We start from the raw sequence: 20,893 nt of genomic DNA on the forward strand, positions 1-20,893 counted from the left end.
CAGTTGAGACCTATCTTTTAATATTTCTCTAGTGATGGATTAGGGATCGGGGAAATTCATCTCAGATCATAGAGCCTAATTTAATAAGGGATCATTCCAAGAGTATTGCATTTTATAATAATGTCATTTAATGTGTCGTCTTCCATTTTTACTGTCCCATATGTACGCTTACACGATGGTGCCATAGGGATAAACTTTTAAAGAACCAGGGTGGTTTTTTGGCCGCGGTTCTTCATAAGGAGGAAGTTTATCAATGAGATGCTCCATTAGCGAGCTGTTATAATTGCAGGGTAGTTAAAAGAACCCGTGGAAGCCAAGAGAACAGTTACACAAATGACACTTTCAAACCCTGCAGTGAAGGGGAAGCAAGAACACTAAAAAGCAGGTTAAAATCAGATTTTTGTGTCTAATACAATAGTACCGTAACCTGAAAAATGCGGTAACCTAGCTGTTTAAAAAGTACAATAATCAAATCATTTTTCCCTGTAAGAAAATCTACGTACAACATTTCCCACATTCCTGGGATTATTTTGGTAGCTCTAATTGCTTCTTTGGGCTTTTCTGACTATTTTCCAATGTTCTTTTCCCCGAAAGTGCAGGGATTTGGGCGGCAAATTGTCAACAACCTACAGAATGGGCTGGAATTGGTTATTGCGTATTGATATTTGGACTGTATTTAATCACTTAGGTCATTCATGTCTCTTGGCGCTGCACCGAAGGTAAAAGTCTTGGTGATTCCTACAACAACTAAGCTACACAAGGTCAAGAAAATGACCCGAGCGCCTAAATGTCAATGTATTGTTATTGCCCATAAGTTGTGCAGCTGCAGCCTGAGCTTTGCGTAACCACGTTTCTGTCGCACGAGCCTTTAGGAAAAATGGTGCTATAATGAGAATTTTTGTTACAAGCACATTCACGTGATTAAGTCTTTATCTTCAGGTAACAACTCCATGTCTTCAGTGCGAGGTTTGACAGAATTAGATCGAATACAAACAGCCTAAACAGGGACCGGCTGAGTAATAACCTGCTGTAAACAATAAGCTAATTACCGGAGTATTTCCAGCATTGAAATGTGTTTCCAGCATTGAAATGTGTTGTTTGGAGGGGAATACAATTAATACAAAATGAGATTTTTCATATTTTTTTCTCCGGTGTATTTTCACAGTTTTGTTTTCTTTAGAATGTTGTAACTCATGGTATTTCTTGCACTTTTTCTCATAGAACTAAATATATTATTTGCGTCTTGCTGAAAATATTCTTTCTTGAGATTTCTTTTTCTTATTTTCTTCTTTGCATTTCAAGTCCCCGTTTGTGTGCTGACTGGTTTTATTCTTTTTCATTTCCTCTTCCTTCCGTTTCATTGTCTTCTTCTGAAATCAGCCATTCCCTCCTTTTTCAGGTTTAATTTCTGAGTCTCACTGTTGGCCAGTTTGTAAACCCCTCTTTACAACCTGGAAAAGTTTCATCTAGATTTTATAGCCTAGAGTTGTTTTTTCTCCCCACGTTAACTTTTCATGTGTTAGCCTATTGTTTGTTACATTTCTTTCTTTCTGATTAAATATCAAGAGTTATTCGTCCAGTAGGAGCGTTACATACGTACATGTCTGGCATCTGGAACCGCTTTAGGGACGCATTCAGTTTGCGAAGAGAAAATCATATTTATAATGGTTTTAAATCAGAAATAAAAAGCATCTGGTTGTATCTAAAATAATTAGAAGTGACGAGTTTATATTAAAGAATTAGAAACAAGCAAAAAAGTTAAGTAAATAGGTTTTGAGGGCTATTTTTTAATGATTGTCGGAGATGGGATGTGACAACTCCCGGGCAGTTTTTGGAGCTCACCGCTGGCCACGGGACACGGATGCTTTTACATTCTGTTGTTCTCTGCCAGGAAAGTTAAACTAGTACCAACACAGTTGCGCCTATAACTGATTAACTTGGTCTGAGCCCGGCTTGTTAAGCTGCCGAAGACAAACCCAACCAAAACGCGGTATAAATAGCACTATCTCAGTGGGAAAAACTGGCAACGGTTAGAAGGTGGGTCCCAGTCAGACAGATATAAGAAGAAAGTATCATCAGAAAGTTAACTGTCTGCCAAAGAATATAAATAAAGGAATGCTTCCAAACTTAGGCATTTCTTGCTTTTCCCCTGTTCCCTCGTTTCCCCCTTGCCTCTCTCTTTTTCCCATCCACAACCCATGTGTAAACGCCCGGCCCTCCCACCACCTTCTCCTCGTGCTATTAGTGTTATATTTGGCGTATCTGCTTCTCCTCGCCCAGCCGAGCCGCCGACACCAGACGGGCTCCTAATTATAGACCCGCACACCATCTCCTAGTAGAAATATCTTCAATTTAGGAAGAAGCTTTCCATGATGTTCTCACTGTAGGTTTTTCCTTCCTGCCTTATCAGAGCCCGGCAACACCAGGGAACCCGCCTGGCTCCACCACAAACCAGAGCTATTTGTATGGGCGCATCGGCGCCAGGACATTCCCTTCCAGTTTGTCACGTACCAGCACAGCTCACGGTTTTCCTTTTGTTTCGCTGTTACTTTAAATTAATCAGAATTCAGTTTTAATCTAGAAATTCACAGTCGGTTTGCTATAAGAATTTGATAGTCAATACTTAGGATAATAAAATTATGCCTTTAAGTCTGAAGGCATTTTTCTTTAGCTGTCTGGATAGGTATAAATCAGTCTCAAAAAAGCAAATGCAGGCTGCCACAACAAATATTCCTTATTGCGATACAAAACTGATTTTCAACAAATAAAATATGCTGTTGTGGTCAGTATTCCCACAGATATCTGTGTCTGGTAAAGCATTTGCAGACAACAGACACAGGAAAAGACAAACGCAGGATGAAGTGCATGTTTTAAAGATCAACCCGATGTTACACAAAAACTGTCAATAATTTGCACTGTTCTCATTGGAGCATAAAAACATCAGTTAAAATTGAGCACGTAACAGTCCTCCTGAAGAAGGTGGGGGTTGTGGTGTTTTCCTGGCAGCCAAATTTCTTTGAATCCAAATAATAAATCCTATTAAAAATGTTGATAAAAGTGCTCGTGGAAGTGTAACCAGATTAGTCATCCTTTCCTCTCTGATATTCAACTAATATTTTCCATTATAAAGGTACTTAATTAAAAACCGTTAAGTTTACATCAAATACGGTAAGGAGCTGAGCAGTGGGCAGTGTGCTAAGAACATGAGATCGTTTTGATTCAGTTTAGAAACGTAGCCTGCTCTTGTGGCCCTTGTGCTCGCTGAATTCCAGCCCTGCCAGGATTGACACGCACAATCGATGGTAACTTTTATTTCTTCATGAACCTCATGGCTCGCTTCCGAGTGACTGGTCAGGAAAAATGTTGCAGAAGATCAATGGGTGTAGGCTGAATCATAGAATCATATAATTGTTTTGGTTGGAAAAGACCTTTAAGATCATTGAATCCAACTGTTAACCCAACACTGTCAAGTTCACTGCTGCCCCATGTCCCTGAGAACCTCATCTCCGTCTGTCCAGCCCTCCAGGGCTGGTGACTCCAGCACTGCCCTGGGCAGCCTGTTCCAATGCCCCACAGCCCTTTGGGGAAGAAATTGTTCCCCACATCCAACCTCAACCCCCCCTGGCGCAACTTGAGGCCGTTTCCTCTGCTCCTGGCGCTTGTTCCTGGGGAGCAGAGCCCGACCCCCCCTGGCTCCAAGCTCCTTTCAGGCAGTTCAGAGATCAGAAGGTCTCCCCTCAGCTCCTGTTCTCCAGCTGAACCCCCCAGGTCCCTCAGCCGCTCCATCACACTTGTGCTCCAGCCCCTCACCAGCTCCATTCCCTTCTCTCAACTCAAGGTCTTTCTTGGCATGAGGGGCCCAAAACTCCCCCCAGGATCCAAGGTTTGTCCTCCCCAGTGCCCAGTATAGGGGATGATCACTTCTCTGGTCCTTCTGGCCACACCAATGCTGGCACCAGCCAGGATGCTGGTGGTCTTTTTGGCCACACGCTGGCTCATGCTCAGCCACTGTCACCAACACCCCCAGGGCCTTTTCCTTCCAGCCGCTCTTCCCCGAGCCTGCAGCGTTCATGGGGTTGTTGTGACCCAAGTGCAGGACCCGGCACTTGGCCTTGTTGAACATCATACAATTGGCTTCAGCCCGTTGATCCAGCCAGTGCAGATCCCTCCGTAGAGCCTTGAGATCTCTTTGGACACATGGAAGCTCTCTGCTCTCTTCCGCGAGGGTAAGAGGAGCAAGAGTGATGTAGGGTGAGACGTGGGCACACGTGGGGACAGATCCTGCACAGCCCCCAGCAAGAAGCCGCTCCAGCGCTGGGCTTGAGATCACAACACATCATCTCAGCTGGAAACCCTCTTTAAATCAGTTCTAACAGGAGCTGTTTCGTTGCCCTAGACTTTGAGTATAAAATAAAGACATTGAAAAATGACTAATTCAAGACTGTTTTCCCCTCTGAAAACCCAATTTCAGCCTACAAAGGCAGGGCGGGCTTTGGGGCCCCGGGAGCCACGGGCACTCTGATTATTTGGCTGTGGAGCTGCGTACAAACACACGCTGGTTAAATACCCAGGGAGGCAGTTTTCACAGCTCTCTGCTTATGGCCAGATCGAGTTTCAGATGTAAACTGGAATTCAACTTCTTTCTATACAAAGAAATGTATAGGGGTTTGTATACAGAGGAATTTTTAAAGAACAGTTTATTTTGGGCACTGAATGACTTTTCTGAGAACTTAGACATAAGTCATTGCTTAGATTTAAATCTTCTTTAAGATGGAACTCCAAAAGAAAAGAAGTTATCCTTTGTAAAGTTACATGTACGCCAACTGATGGTACCCACAGCGTGTACTGGTTTGTGGGACTTTCCATTTAGTCACAAAGCATTGAAATATTATCCATATGTCGCAAATGAGGGAAGACTGTTGTAATTAAATGCTCTTTCACGTTAACTGTACTTAAAGGACAGCAGTTTGCTGATGGCCAAGATGAGACTGGCTACTCACACACTAGTTGTACAAAACCTTGTGGAAGGAAACAATATCATGCAAAGCTATTAAGTGTCCTGTCCTTCTTCTCATCAGTGCACGTCCCCTCCCCAGCAGGGTGACCCATCACCTCGGACCAACAATTCCCTCGTTCTCAGCAAGCAGGAGGGCAGGAGGATGTTTAGCGAGGAGGGGGACGATCTCCGTGCCCTTCGCCCGGTGATGCTCCCTCTGCCTCCAACCTCCAGCTCCCCTGAAGGCGTTTTGGTTTCCCTGCCGCTGGGAATTATGGAGACAGTGGCCATTAATGGATGATGGATTAATGGATATCAGAAAATTTAATTTCCTGGTTATACTCTATGATTCTGGTCTTTCTGTAGGGACATAAACGTGCACACGAGATAATTATATTTCAAGGGCCAAATTGTGGGTGTTCCCTTCCACCCTTTTCCTCCTGAATTCACCGAGTCATGACAGTGGGTCTGGCCAGAGGGAAAGTGCTGTTACCCTGCGTCTCATAAAGTTACTTTCCAGGCTCTTTTCAGGCTGTTTAATTAGGAAAATAAACTGATGAGTGTGTAAAGTGTTACACAAATACATTAGTGTTTATTCACAACCAACGCACCCGGTCTGGTTTCCCTGCACCAGTAACACTCCTCTCTCTCTCCACGGGTCCCATCCTCTCTGGGCTGTCACGAAAAACAAACTGTGCTTCTCCCTGGTGTCGTGTTGTGCTCTGGGTGCTTTGCCTCCTCTCCGCTCCTCTCCTGTTGTCTCCTGTCGCACACAGACGCAGCGCAGACCTCTCCTCCGTGCCTGTCATCGCGCCACGGGGACGCTCTCCACCCACACGCTCCTCGGCTCTGACTCATCTCGGTTTCTGCCTGCGTTTTGGGAATGATTTCTACTGTTTTGGCTGCCTCGTTACATAAGGAAGCTCAATTGTTTCCTGCGCCCATCTGCAGTGAAGCTGGGTTATTGCATCCACCACCTTCAGCAGCACCCGAGTTGATGCTGCTACTGCACAACGCACACGCAGGTTCCTACATATAAGATTACCTTATGGAATTAACTAATTTTCCTATTGCCTGGAAGCTGTAATTCAGGGGTCAATGGTAGTTTGCTTCCAAGAGGTGTTTCCAGTTTATTTATTTGTCTGATCTAATCTCATTTTACGGAGATTCAATACTTCTCACATTAGTCCTTGTGAGCACTTGAAAATAAGCAGTATTACGAGCTTGTTGCTTCTCTGCAGGAGCCGGAGCTGTGGTTAGTGATTCTGGACATGTGTAATGAGTCTGTTCCAACGCCTGGCCGCATTTGACGCCTTCCTCGGTGTCCCAGGGCAAGACGTCGGTAGTATTGAGCACAAGAGTTGCGACGGATGTTTGGTCTCGAATTGTTCCCTGGGACTTCAATGAGCAGAGCAACACTCAGCCATTAGCCAAGAGCTCTTGGCTATAACTTTCTTAAATGTTTTAAGCTAAAGGTTGTGGCTACTCAATAGCTGGATAGAAGAAATCAAGGAAAAATGCAATTTGTGAACAACGCATTTCTCCTGTGCACAAACCTGATTTCTTTTTTCATTGAGGTTTCACAGGACCTTTTCTGGAGCGCCTGGCACCATCCTCCGGGAGACGCGGCTCTGCGCTCCTCTCTGGCACTAGAAATTGCCGACTCCTGGTTCAAAGAGCTGCATTTGCACCACAGATCTACCACAACTTCCCCGGCAACTCACCACAAACTCCGCGGCCACCTGCCCGGGCACAGCGATGGCCCAGGAACTCGGGGAATGGTAAACGTGGCGTATCTGCAAGATATTGCTTCGAGTTTTCTGAAATTAGACAAGACCCAATTTACCATTTCTTTATTGACAACACTGAACCACCATGTTTCCCTGTGGTAATGAACAAAAAGTGTACAAGCACACAGGAAATAGTTAAAAACAAATGCAATTCCTGGCTATTTATTCTTCCAAAAACTAAGTGGGGCACTTATGAAACTTAGGCAAAAGCTTGAAAAAATTTTAAATGCATTCACGCTTTAAAGAGCCATAAAAATAAATTACTCATAGGAATACATCATATATAACTTAGCCTGACCTTGGACATTTCTTGGCTAATAACATTTGTTTTGAAGTATATATGTTCCATTTATAACAGAAGGCTTAATTCATCTTTCTCCAGGAACAGAGCAGCGAGCTGACACTCTGTAAATCCTGCCCTTCCATTGTTTAACTGAGGAGTCTCAGTGCAGATGTTATGAAAGAAAGCTCGGAGAGAAAATTCGCAGGCATTTCCCCAGCCCATGAAAATAAGTTCTTGATTACAAGCAAAATGAGCCCATTAGAAATTAATCTAAACTAATTACATCTGAACATCGAGTAATTTACGAATCGCGAAAGTTTCTCTTTCCTTTAGCAATATTACTACCGTTACTTTTGAAATTCATACAAGATCCTTTACCTAGGTGGGAAAATATTGTAAACTATTTGTGCAATCGAACCGATTACATATGTAAAAATTGTCATCTGCTTCATATTATGAAGCTGCTTTTCAGCTGCACAAAACAAGGACAAGAACCACCAAGGGTCAGATCCTTTCCTGCGGCAGCGAGCCCAGGACAGAGTTACCGCTGCTTACACCAGCTACGAATCTGGTCTTTAACTCCAACAGATCCTATAGGGGAACCCTCTCCCATAGCCTTGCAGCTGCAGCAGTGTAAGAATAACCAAAATCCCACCTGCAGGCACTGGACAAAGTGAAAAATTACCTAAAAAATTACCAGGAAGCGTATGGATCAGTTAGCATTCCTTCCCGTAGTATGGACGATTGTTGCAGCAATGGTATTTCTTTAAATTAATGGCCGTTCCAGTAATTACAATAATCTAAACCAGATATTTAAAATGTATCGAATGCAGCTAATTCGTTAGCCTATTGTTTTCTTTTTCTTACAGATTGGGTACTGTTGTCTTCACCCAAGCGGAATTTCTGCTGCAGTCAAAGAAGTCAATGGAAATCCATCTGAATGTTCCTGCGCAGGGACAGCGGGGGCATCTACATGTGGTTTCCATTGTCCTACAGTTAACCTCGCAGAGATATTTTGGGGGAATACTTTATTTACATTTTCTTTAAAAAAGAATATGTTTACCTTCATCCTAAAGATTACCACATGTCAAAACACTTCCAAATCTAAATATTTCATAAATGAGAAGCTGCATAATAAATAATGTGTACACATAAGTAAAGGAATGGCGTAAAAAATGCTCTGAGTATTCACAGCTATTTTGTGAGGGGCTACAGGCAGAATCTTAATTTCCAGCAGATTATCTGCCTTAGTAAGTGCTAGCCAAGTTTCCGCTGCTTAAATATTTACTCAAAGGACAACTAAGAGGTTTGTAAGTGTGTTGATGTTAATACAAGCAGTGTGCACGCTGCCGTCTCGGTGCACAGTCCCCTCTACGATCCCCCTACACGCTGAGAGGAGCCATCGCTCTCACCAGAACAACTATTTTAGTCACTACACTCAAATGTCCTCCAAGAAAAGATGTTTTGTCTCTTTCTGGTTGCAACCAAAATTCAGGTGCTTCCTAATAAAGTGGGCAATTCTTATTTTTCAAACACTCTTTCTCATGTGAGCTGTTCAAACGTGGGTTAACTCCACCGTCTTGTCTAAGCTGCGTCTGGTGTTCTCATCATCGGTGACCGGTGGGACGTGTTCCCCTCCTGTAAGGAAAAGAAAATAGTAGGTCTAAATTCTTCTTAGAGGAATAAGGCGGCAGTGGCCACCTAACATCGGAGTGACGAAATGTTTCCCCCGTTACAGAGTGTGCGGAGCCTGTTAACATCTTGCTGGAGCGTGTGACGGCGGCAGAGAAGGTGCGAGTCAAAAGCAGATGACTGGAGAATTAAAATAGTTGAGTTTAGCAGGGTGCAGGAACTATGAAACCACTATGACCCCACAGCCATTAGGTCCTGAGCAAAATTGCCAGTGTTTACCATTTCACAGCGATACGAAATCACTTTCTGCAAACCCAGGAAGCCAAAAAGCTTGAGGGAAGATATAGGGACAAACATCTGAAACACCAAGGGCTGGATGTAAACAACTGCTGTCCAGCTCATCAAGCGGACAGAAGCACGCCTTGATGAGCTTGTACCTGTTCACTACTTTTTCCAGAACATGCACAATCAAGGGTGACATTTTCAAAGAGCAAAACACCAGGACACCGGCACCGGCAGAGAGAGGAGGAATCGCAGGCACCTACCGATGGAGCCCACAGCCACCTGACTGCACAAACCATTGATGTCCAGGCTCACGTTGGACATCCAGGATCACATTGAGGACCTGCAGATACATGTCCAGGATCATGGACATCCAGGATCACGTTGAAGACCTGCAGATACATGTCCAGGATCATGGACATCCAGGATCACATTGAAGACCTGCAGATACATGTCCAGGATCATGGACATTCAAGATCACATTGAGGACCTGCAGATACCTGTCCAGGATCATGGATGTCCAGGATCACGTTGAGGACCTGTAGATACATGTCCAGGACCATGGATGTCCAGGATCACGTTGAGGACCTGTAGATACATGTCCAGGACCATGGATGTCCAGGATCACGTTGAGGACCTATAGATGCACGCCCAGAATCATAGTGGGAAACCCAAGTGTGGAGCACCAGTGTGGATATCGGTCCGTAGCACGTGGAATGTCAGCCTGAACGGTGATGCAGCTGCATTTTCTTAATGCATTATTAAAACTGTTATCTTTCTTCTCCAAATTAACTTGAGGAAGATGTTCACAAAAGCTTACCCTATTGTGGTACTGTGTTTTATCAACCACAGGTTTATATCATCAGTGGTTTCAGGATGGTGATAAGATCAAACTGGCCCTTGTTGAGAGCACTGGCCCGCAATGAGCACATTTTGTACCTTCCCATTTCAGAATTCTCTCTCTGAATTTTTCCCTGGGTAATTTTTCCCTGTGTAAAAGGAGACTGCTCATACCACATCAGCATTTAATGAACAGAACGTCTGATGTGCGAAGGCCATGAAACCTTTGTTATGAAGGAAAACATTTTCAAACACCTTTCGGAGCTGCAGTATTAAAAAGTTTAATACAGATAAGGGGAGGGGGTAAGTAGACAGGCTTGCAAAACGTGATGTAAATCTCCTTTGCGTACACATTTTTTTCCATTATGTTACATAAAGAGCAGCATCAGTACGTGCGATATGGGTGACGTGACATGTGAACGATGCTGCAGATCCCTGCAAATCCTGCGCTCCCGGATGCTGCCCACGGAGAGGGGGACAACGGAACCGGGGGCCTGTGCCAGCACCTGCTGAGTGGGAACACAAACCAGCCCCAAACTGAGCAGGGGTTGGATTTGTGCTATCACCCTGCCAGGAAAGACCGCGGCATCTGCTGACTTTTCCATTAAAAATTTAGCTTTTGTCAGTAGAATTAGTAAAAACTGGCAAAACAGCATAAACGCACCTGAAAAGCCACACTCTGCAACCAGACTGGCAAGACTCGTGGTGTAGAAAATTCTGAGAATTGTCTTAATTCGCACTAATTTATTGCTTAAGGAACATCTGGGGAGAAGACTGGCCGCTCACATCAAGTGACAACACACATTTCTGAGAACATTTACTAAACCAGGGGCAGTTGCAACTTAAATCTAGGAAAGATTAAAAAATGAGCACAATTTTTCCCAATTCCTGTCAGAGCTTTGTTGCCCATCTCAAATATACAAGTGTGATAATGATCTGCTTCTTTCATTTTTTTAAATCTATGTACTAGATGACCTCTAAGGTGCACTTTCACCTTCTGGTGCTTCACGCTGAACGGGCTCGGAAGTTGCGAGAAACTGAAAATTCAAGGGAACAGCCACAAAATTGGACAAGTATCAATATTTACTGGGCAGGAGTTAGTACAGTGTGTACTGTTACACAAAACACATTATTTATTCCTTGAGTATTCAGCCGCAGCTCCCTCGAAGGGCGGCTGTGCTCCTGAGGGTCGGCTGGATACCACGGAGGCTCAAGTGCTCTTCTGCTGCTGCGTTTCTGAAAGGCAAGTTTAAGTGTGCTGGTTAAAAGCCTTGCCTGGAATAAAGCTGAGCTTACATGAGACATATCAATTTTATACACAGTATTTAGCACATTTTCATGCACTTCTATGCACTGGGCAAACCCAGTGCTTGCTTTCTCTCTCTTTCTTTCCTTTTCTTCTCCTTTTAAGAGTTCTTGTCTGGAGAACTGAGATGTAGGGTAGGATTTAGGCTGGAGTTTTCTGTAGGACACGGGGCTGCCGGCACATTTGGCTGCTCACCGCACATCGCGCCGCTGCAGGGAGCGAACAAAATGTGGATAGTGCCACTTCGCCGAATACAAATCTGCGTGAGTTCCTGCTGCGAACGGGCGATCAGCTCTACAAGGACAGAAAAAAAGTGTTTACTCCTTCCTACACGATTCATTTGATCTCCAAATCCCCTTCTCAGGCCAGTGCATCTCCATGTAAATCCCATGCTAAAATTTTATCTACGTAAAGCTGTAGTGTGTGCGCACCGGCTGGCTCGTGAAATACCCATAATTAAATTTCGTTGAACCTATGGGGTTTTATGTAGGTTCAGATGCTCCAAGAAATAAAATAGAAACAGAAGAGTTCTGGCCAACTTCTGTCAGCCTATAGACTTATTAGGTATTCCAGTCCAAGGAAACCAGGAATGTAAGTATCCCTGTCCAAAAATATCCCGTTAAGACTATTTTATTTTAATCACAGCTGTGTTAAAAAATACAGAGTTCTCTTATAGAGTCCAATCATCTTTCCCTGTTATGATGAAAGTCCATTTTTCATGGTTTTTATTACAATCATCTTGAAGACAGACACGCCGATATCTGAGCATATTGTAAAGATCTGGAATTCACATCGTATGTACCCATCGCAGTTTACGTTCCATACATCAATAACCCGCTCAGGACTGTATTTAAACTGTATTTAAACCAGTTGTGCTTTAAACAGAGCAGGTAAGACGTGACGAGTTTATTTGGAGCAGGTTGAGAACACTCGGGGTTGTGTTTGGGATGTGAACTGCAATATTAGCTGCTTGTGCACATATTAATTAACTTCATTAATTCGGGGATCAATAGACAACACCGTTAGTTTTATTGACTTTATAATTAGCAGGATCTTAGTTTTGCTGGAATAAAGCTGTTTTACCTCACATAAAATCTATCATTTTCCACCCCTTACTAGCTGATGTTGCTCTTACAGCTCTCTCCGGGAGGGCTCCCTTTCTCCGGGGGCCCTGCCCGCCCGCTGGGGACAACTCGGCCTCGCTCCCCGACAGCCGGGACCCCGCTCCGGAGGAGTCCTTCCCCGCGGAGAGCGGGCACGGCTCGCCGGAGGCCGCCGCTTCCCCAGCGACGGGCCCGGCGGGGGCCAAGAGGCTCCGGGAGCTGCGCCTCGGCCACCCCCCGTCCCCCGGCGGCGCCCGCCGGCTCCTCCGCCGGGGCGGGTCCTTCCCGGCAGGCGCTGCCCGGACACCCGCGGTTGGCGACGGGGGCGCCGTGCAGGGCGCCTTCGCCTCACAGGAGCCCTCATGGCAGGCGCCTTCCCTACCGAAGGATCACTATGGCGGGCTCCTTCCCCTCACAAGGACCCCCATGGCGGGCTCCTGCCCCTCGCAGGGATCTCCATGGCGGGCGCCTTCCCCTCATAAGAATCGCTACGGCGGGCTCCTTCTCCTCACAAGGACCCCCATAGTGGGCACCTTCCCTTCATAGGGATCACTATGGCGGGCGCCTTTCCTTCACAAGAACCCCTATGGCGGGCTCCTTCCCCCCATAAGGACATCCATGGCGGGCTCCTTCCCCTCACAAGGACCCGCATGGCGGGATCCTGCCCCTCACAAGGGCATCCATGTCGGGCACCTTCCTCCCACAAGGATCACTATGGCGGGCTCCTTCCCCTCACAGGGACCTCCATGGCGGGCGCCTCCGTCCCAGCAGCGCCCGGGCCGGGCACCATCTCCGCACGGAGCCCCGGAGCCCCCTTGTTCCTCCCCTGCAAAATATTTCGAGCCATTTCGCTTTCCTCGATTTTATTACCTGAGGGAACTTGACAGAACTTGTAAAGACACAATTGCTGTATAACTTCCACCGGTCTATTATTTTTTTTTCTTTCTTTTTTTTTTTTTTTTTCTTCAAAAGAAAGCCAAATCAAAACGCCACGATAAGTCTTGTGAAGCCGAAACTCAGGAAAACCGATAAAAAGTGGCGACAGAAGATGCGCGGGGGTGAGCGGAGCGTCCTGGTCGTGCCCTGTCGCGATATCTACGGAGCAGAAAGAAACGTGCGAGCTCTACAGAAGGTGTAAACACAGAAAAGAAAGAATATCACCGATGATTTAATATTAACAGTACCAGAAGTGACGTGAAACCGTCCACTAAAACGTTACTCTTTTCAGTCAATAGGTCGCAAAGTGTCTTAAATTCATTACTTGGCACTTATTGAAATTCGTGACGTCGAAAATGGATTAAAAAAGGTGAAGCAAACCTGAGTGAAACAAAATATATTGTACTGACAACAAATGTAATGAAATAACAGCATCTTTTTTTTTTCTTTTTAAAATAACTTAAAATACACTAGAAAAAATATGGTCAATATAAATAATTTTGTTTTCATGGAGAACAAATAGATACAAAGCCCGTCCATACCAAAGTACGTGTAGAAGAGCTTTCCCTCTGTCTTGGCAATAAGCATGAGGGTCTGATGGCAAACTGGGATAACAATCACCGACTGCAAAGTACCCCAGGTTAAATAGCTATACGTCTTTCAAATAATAATAATAATACCAAAAAAAATCACAAGATTACGTGAATAGATACACCTTTATGAGATAAAATGCAAATGTTTGACAGTCAACTATCAATTCACAAGTTATAGCCAAAATAAACTTTGTTCGTGTGTATCAACATATTTTACATGTACCCAGTACCTCTTATTGGAATTTGCCGTTGTGTAAAGTGGTGGTTGGGAATTAAATACTCTCTTTTCTTAATTTCTTTCGGTTCGTTTTTGCCCTCAGGACACGAGAGCCCCAGCAACGGGAGGCACATTCCGTTCCCTTTCATTTCAGAAGCGGGATGGCAAACGGACCAACAAAGATTCGCGAGTGGAAAAGGTAGCGCTTGATCTCCCTCTCTCTTTCCGCTTCCCTCCAAGATTAAAAGAGAGAGAACCCAGCCACGTTTGTTTGTTTTGTTTTGCCTTTTTTTTTTCTACTAAAGATGAGGGTGAAGTGCAAGTGAATCAAAGGACTCCATCAATGAAATACAAATACATGCAACCCGGAATGCTGCTGGAGGAAGAATCCCGGACAGTTTCCCATTAGAAATTCGCAGAGAAATCAGTGTCTTTTTTTTTTCTATTTATCTTCGTCGTCGTCTTTCTCTTTTTTTTTTTCTTTTTTTTTTCTTTTTTTTTTTTTTTTGTCGCTATTCCAGACGTGGTTGTTAAACTCAAGTATCTGATGCAACGTGAAAGGAGGCCCGCCTCTCTTATCAAATTTCTTGTATTAAAGTGAACTTCGCAGAAAAAGGTCAGTTTCAAAACCTGTGAACTTCCCAGCTGCGCGTCTAGTCCCTCTAATTCTTTAAATAAGTATATCTCTCCCGTCAGTTTCTCCTCTCCCTCGTCTTTTTTTTTTTTATTATTTTTATTTTTTCACCTTTTTTTTGTTTTAATTTAAAAAGCGCGGTCACAGCCCCAGGGCGGCAGCGTGTTTCTTGGCCTTGAGGCGCAGGTCGGCGATGCTGGAGTTCTTGCTGGTGGTCTTGGCGGCGGCGGCGGCGGCCACCACGGAGGCGGCGGAGGCGGACTCGGCCAGCGTGGCCAGCGGGAGCCCGAACGGGGGAGCGGGGAACATCATGTAGGGTGCGTGGGCCAGGTGCGGGTGCAGGTGGTGATGTGCGTGGGCCACGGCGCTGTCCAGCTGCAGCTGCGCCTGAACCTGCCGGGCGAGAAGGGGGAGAGCGTGGCGGCGACCCACGCGTGTCACACACCCACCCCCCCACACACACCCCACCCGTGTCCCGCCGCCCACTTGCCTGCTGGAAGGGCATCCTCAGCGCGCCCACGTTCACGTACGGGGCCACCCGACAGGCTTCGAACTGGCTGGCGGCGCCGATCAACACCCCTGCGGGAGCAGCAGCAGGGTCAGCAACCCCCCCGCTTCCACGCGTGTCCCACTCATTCCGCATCCCCCCCCTCCCAGTACCTTTGTGGAGTTGGTTTTCTTGCTTTCGACATTTGGCTCTTCGGTTCTGGAACCAGACCTGTGGGGAGAAAGCGGGGGGGGACTCACACAGGGGCGTCACGGCCGCGCTGCCACCGCCGCGGGGAGGACGCGAAGCGCTACACACAAAAACCCAAAATAAACCCACCGAGAATAATTAATAAGGAAAAAAAAAAAAGGCAGACAAAGAAAGGCGGCTGCGGCACGGGCTGCGCTCCCCGCTCCCGAGCTCCCAAACGCAAAGGGCGAGGGAAAATGAGTCAAAATACACAAAAACCGGACGTTCGCGGAGCGGTCGTTCCAGAGAAATCACTTTTTAAGCCCCGGTTTCGTCTTTCCACATCAGGGTCCCGAAAGACCTCAGTCGCCCCCTGATATCTAATACCAACTGGCGATAATGGGTTTGGATGTTTGCACCATCAGGCCGGAGAAGAACGTCTCATTAGTAGCTGTAATATTAATTAGCTTTATCTTCACGAAAAATCAAACACCAGAGAGCCTAATGGCTCATTTTTTTGGGGAGGGGGGTAATTACTGTCATAAAAGCCACGAAGAACTTTAGAATTGCTCTGTTCCTCTGTGCAGCGGAGTGTAGCACAGAAGCGGCATCATTGTCTCGTTATCATGATAATCTAATTTGCTTGCCCAGAAAAGGCCGAGTTTTAGACTAAAAGATAATTTTAGTGTTGGAAATAGAATCGTTGAAATAAATTTCCGGAATAAAGTTCTGCTCGCTTAGAGAAGGGAGGGAGGGAAAGGAGGCAGAGCGCGTCTTAAAACATTCCTGTTCACAGACAGAGCTCCGCGCTGCATCTCCGAAGCCACAGCCACCAAGAAATCCTTTCCCCACGGCCAAAAAAACAAATGAAAAAACCTTCTTTTTTGAGGTCTTAACTCAAAGAGATAAATATAAACGCGCATTTCCCCCGCCCTGTCATTTACTTCAGCCGAGCAAAATCTGCCCAAACAGCCACGTTCGCCCTCAGCCTCCCGTGGAAACGCGTATTCCATAATTTACAAATTAGCGCAGATGCGAGGGAAAATATTCTTGCAAAGCGTTTTCCGGAACGATTTAAAGGGAATGGGGTTTAATCTATGTAAATCTTCGAAAGTTATTATTCGCCCAGCGATTTGGCATAATGGGAGCGCGGATTATGCGCCGCGGCCGCGCTCTTTGTGGAGCAGAAGGAAGCGCCTCCCTTTACAGCTTTCGCAGCCAAGTTGAAGCTCTGCAACTTTATTTTCTTTGGTTTTGTTAAGATTTGTTGGGATTAAATAGGCGGCCGCCTCGGCGGAAAAACGGGGGAAGCGGGAAAACGAAGAGTCTTTTGATTTTTGTTTTTTTTTTCTTTTTGCGGGTGGTGGAAAAAAGCGGTTTATTATGACTTTCTCGGTTCGACATGACCGCTCTGTTTCTGTCCTACCCCATGACAAGATGCAGGGAAAGCCCACAAGGATTGTGCGCGTAGTTGGGTGCAGATGGTGGCCTACGAGCACAAAGATTGAGGGGGAGTATCTGTTACAGCGAGACTTTCCAACAGCTGCAGATGTGAGGGGCCTAAAACTACTCCATGTGTTCAAACAAATAATGACCATCATTTTCTCTTCTTTTATTATTAGAACGGAAATACACCGGAGCAGCTACATTTGTTCTCGTTTGAGGAGCCACCTTCCTCCCCACCCGGACCCTTCCTCACTCTTCATCTCATCCCGACAAAACTCGCAGAAACCAGCTCGGGAACCGATTTGGAAAAACTTTAGGAGGGCAGCCCGAGGTTAAACGCGCAGGTTAAACCAAAGGAAGCTGCGGCTACTCGGAACGAGAGAACGCTTAAAAGAGCCTGGTTTTATCCCAGACACTTGTATTTCATAAATCCGAAAACAGCCGGTCTGTGCACTTCGCCCAGTCTTCGTACCGCTTCCCTTAAGATTTAAGGGCTACGAGGAGAGACTGACTGGAATATTTTTCTGTTGCACATAGCAGTTCCTAATTTAGTTTATGGTCACTACATCTATAAAGTTAATTGGTACGTCCGCCCGGTAAGCCCGGAGCAGCCCGGAGACGGACCGCAGCCCACGCCAACAAAATAACCGTTGTAGCTCTTGCCGAGGCAAAAAAAATGAAATAAAAGCAGAGATTAAACAAAACGCGACAGAGCGAGGGGTTTGCAAGGCGTCCAAAGCACAAGAGAGCCCGGGGAGGGGATTACACAGATTTGCTGGGTGCAATTCTGCGCGGGGAGCCCCCTGCTCTCTCTGACCGCCTGTGTCAGGAGCGGAGGGACGGGGCACGGCCGGGGTTCACCGAGCTGGCCCCCTCCACCCTGCACACCCCCGGGTACCTGCACCCTGGCCTCGGACAGCCCCAGCCTCTGGCTCAGCTCCTCCCGCATGAAGGCGTCCGGGTAGTGGGTCTCGTCGAAAAGCCTTTCCAGCTCGTTCAGCTGCTCCAGGGTGAAATTTGTTCGGCTCCTCCTCTGCTTGATTTTCGTCTGCCCTTCGTCTTCCATCCCTTTCGCATCCTCCTTGCGGTCCTTCAGCTCTGGGGAGACTGGGCACGACACAGGCAGTCAGACAGGCGGGACGGGGACCGCGGGGCTGGGGGGGCTGCCCGGGGTGGCGGCAGCGGGGAGGAGGCAGCGAGGACACCGGAGCTCATCCCCCGACCCGCCGCTCCCCTCCGCCGGGGGAACCGGGCAAGAGCCCCCCGGGGCTGGGGCAGCCGGGAGCGGGGCCTGCGCGCCCGGGGCCGCGCTAGGCCCGGTTCAGCCGCTGCCGTTCCGGGCCCCGCCGCTCGGCTCCGGTAACCGCTGGCGGCTGGAGCGGGGCCCGGTGACCGCCTAGGGGGGCCGCACCGCGCCGGCCCGCGGGAGATCTCCGGCCCCGCTGCCCACCCGCGGGAAGCGCAGCAACAGGTCCCCGCTCCGCGGCCTTTCCGCGCCCCGTGTCCGAGCTCGCTCTCTCACGGGGGTTTTGTTTTCGTTGTTTAATTTTTATGCCAGAGACCCGCCCCAGGCCGGAGCGCGGCTGAAAGCGGAGGTCCCTGCGCGGACCCCCGCGGGACCTGCGCGCCGCGGAGCTGTCCGCCCAGCTCTGCCCCAGCTGCTGGCTCCCCCCGCGCCCCGCTCGTTAGCACAAATTTGTTAATGAGCCCTTCCCGGGGATGCTCCCGGCCGCGCCGCGCTCCGCCGACAACGGTGGTCCGAACAAAAGGGCGGCAGCGAACCGCCGGTCCCGCGCAGCCACAGGGACGGGCCATGCCCCGCCGGTGGGCGCGGATCCTGCGCGCCTCTTCCACCGGCGCCGCCCGGCTGCTTTCCCGCAGCTGCCGAGAGCGGCAGGCGGGCCCGGTACGGTCACCGCGGCCATCGCTCCGGAGCGGAAAATGTGCGGAATGACTGCAGGGCATTTCTGAAGAAAACAGCGCGGCGGGACCGGGGCGCGGAAGCGGGGATGGGCGGCAGCAGCGCGGCCCCACGCGCGACCGCGTCCGCGCAGCCGAGACCCGCGGGAGAACGAACGGGCCCCCCTGTCCGAGCTTTCGTTGGCAGCGCGGCTTCCCGTGGGATGCTAAACAGGAACAGATCGTGTTATGAGCAAGTTAAATACTTGTTTAAATATTTTAATATAAACTTCGAGGCCGGCCGCATATTTCCCGTAATTGGGAAAACATGGAAAGCCGCTCCTTAACGCCTATCGCAGCCTCCCCGCGGGCGCTGCCGCTGCCGAGCCCCTTCCACCCGCGGCCGCGGGTCCGTCTCGCCCGGTGCGCGGCCATCGCCCGCTCCCACCGCCGTTCCGCGCGTCCCGACCCCGACGGGAGGAAGGAAGGGAAGGGAAGAACGGGAAGCCACCGGTGCCGCCGTTACCGTCGCTGAGCTTGGGGGTGGCCGCCTCAGCCGCTCTCTCGGCGGCGGCGTCGGGCTCCCGCGGCGGAGACCGCCCGCCGCCCGCCCGCGCCGCGGGGCTGCCCGCCTCGTCGCGGCCCGGTTCCGCCGCCGATCCGCCGCTCTCCCGCGGTCCGCCGCCTCCGCGTAGGGGCCCGCTCTCCAGCACCTCTCGGTAGGTGATGAGTTCCTTCTTCTCCTTCGCTTTGGGGTCAAACGACTTGGAGACAAACGCCGTCAGCTCCTCCATGGCTGCGGCTCAGGGGCGCGCTGCCCCGGCTCCCCGGGCGGGCATCCACGGGGCGGGGTGGCGGCGGCGCCCCGGGCCGTACCGAGCCGTGCCGTCCTGAGCCCAGCCGTGCCGCCCGACGTGCAAGGCTCCCGGGGTCTGATAGCGACGTCGCTATTGAAGTGGCACTATTTATACTTTGCAAAGCCTGCCCCTTGTTCCCGGCGAATTACCTCCCCTCGGAGCTCTGAATGGACCCCTTCTCCGCCGCCCGGCCGCGCCGCCCGCCGCGGGGCACTGCGGCCAGGGAGCCGCCGGCCAGCCCGCCCGCTGCCCGCCGCGCTCTGCGCCCTAATTAATTTAATTAGGCGCGGGCCCGTGCGCGAGGTCCCGGGCGAGCGCGGCGCGGGAGAGGGGCCGGAGCTGCGGGGGAGTGGCCAAGGCGGGAGGCGGCGGGGATGTGGATGGGGGGGCGCGCAGGCTCCGCGCCCGCGCACCGCCCCGCGCGGGTCAGGGCGGCCCCGCATCCCCCGCACCCCTCAGCGGGGCCGCCCCCGCGGGACAGAGGCAAGAGGCGGTTCCCTGCCGGGGGTCTGTCCGTGGAACCGGCCCCGGGAGAGCGGCGGGGGAGCCGGAAAAGTTCCTCCGTGGACGCCCAAATCCACCAAATAAATTACCGGCTAATTGATAGTGACAAATACGGCCGTATCTTTAACGTTTTCGCATACGGCGAATTGAGGCATCAGATTAGAGCGAATTACGCTATTTATTGCTAATATTGTTTTTCCTTTGTTGCTTAAATCCCATTAAGAGAGTACTTTTGTTCACAGAAGTGGGCTCTTTTACACCTTTGCTAGAATCCTAATAAATTATTCAAAATTGTTTAACTCTTGCTTATGTATTGATTTTTCATTTGACCTTTAGAAAGATGACTTTACATAAAAGAGCATTTATTTACTCGAGCAGGTACGGTATCGAGGGTGGAATTAGCATTTCTTCAGATCCAATTACACACGCCTCAGCCGCGATAGGAAACGATTTACTGTTTTTACTCCGTTTGAAGCAGCAAAGCGGATCGAGCCGCCGATGAACCGGCCCCGCTTGTCCCCGCTCCGCCCCGGGTGGCATTTTCGGTACCGGGGGGATCGGACACCGGGTTCCCGACGGGAACAGATCGGCTGCCGAATGGAAATATGATCGTAAGCGGCTTTTCCCTCTTCACGTTTCGTTTCTCTTCACTTAACACTCCGCAGTTCCCGTGGCTGGGAGCGTGTGCCCGGAAACTCGCGTTAAACTGACCAAATTCGTCAAAAGCCAGAATTAAGCGTAGGGGTTAAATCGTTTCGTTGCGCTCCTCGCCGTTGTCCGGCGGAGGCTGAGCTCGGCCCGGTTCGGTGGGGTTCGGGTTGGTTCGGTGGGGCTCGGGCCGGTTCGGCGGGGCTGGGCCCTGGACGTGCTCCCCCCGCGGCGTGGGCACCGGGTAACGG

General features: G+C 49.1%; 1 protein-coding gene across 1 annotated transcript; it reads right to left on the minus strand.

The window, feature by feature from the left end:
* Positions 1-14,692: 14,692 nt before the first annotated feature.
* Positions 14,693-19,821, minus strand: SHOX2 (SHOX homeobox 2). Its single transcript, XM_082056381.1, has 5 exons — positions 19,160-19,821; positions 17,633-17,841; positions 15,273-15,330; positions 15,103-15,191; positions 14,693-15,005 (listed from the first exon to the last, which is right to left on the minus strand). Exons 1-5 carry the CDS (start codon positions 19,425-19,427, stop codon positions 14,754-14,756), a joined length of 876 nt encoding a protein of 291 aa, XP_081912507.1. The 5' UTR covers positions 19,428-19,821; the 3' UTR covers positions 14,693-14,753.
* Positions 19,822-20,893: the final 1,072 nt, after the last annotated feature.

This window comes from Streptopelia decaocto (assembly GCF_964273445.1).
Source record: "Streptopelia decaocto genome assembly, chromosome: 6".
Classification (NCBI taxonomy): Eukaryota; Metazoa; Chordata; class Aves; order Columbiformes; family Columbidae; genus Streptopelia; species Streptopelia decaocto.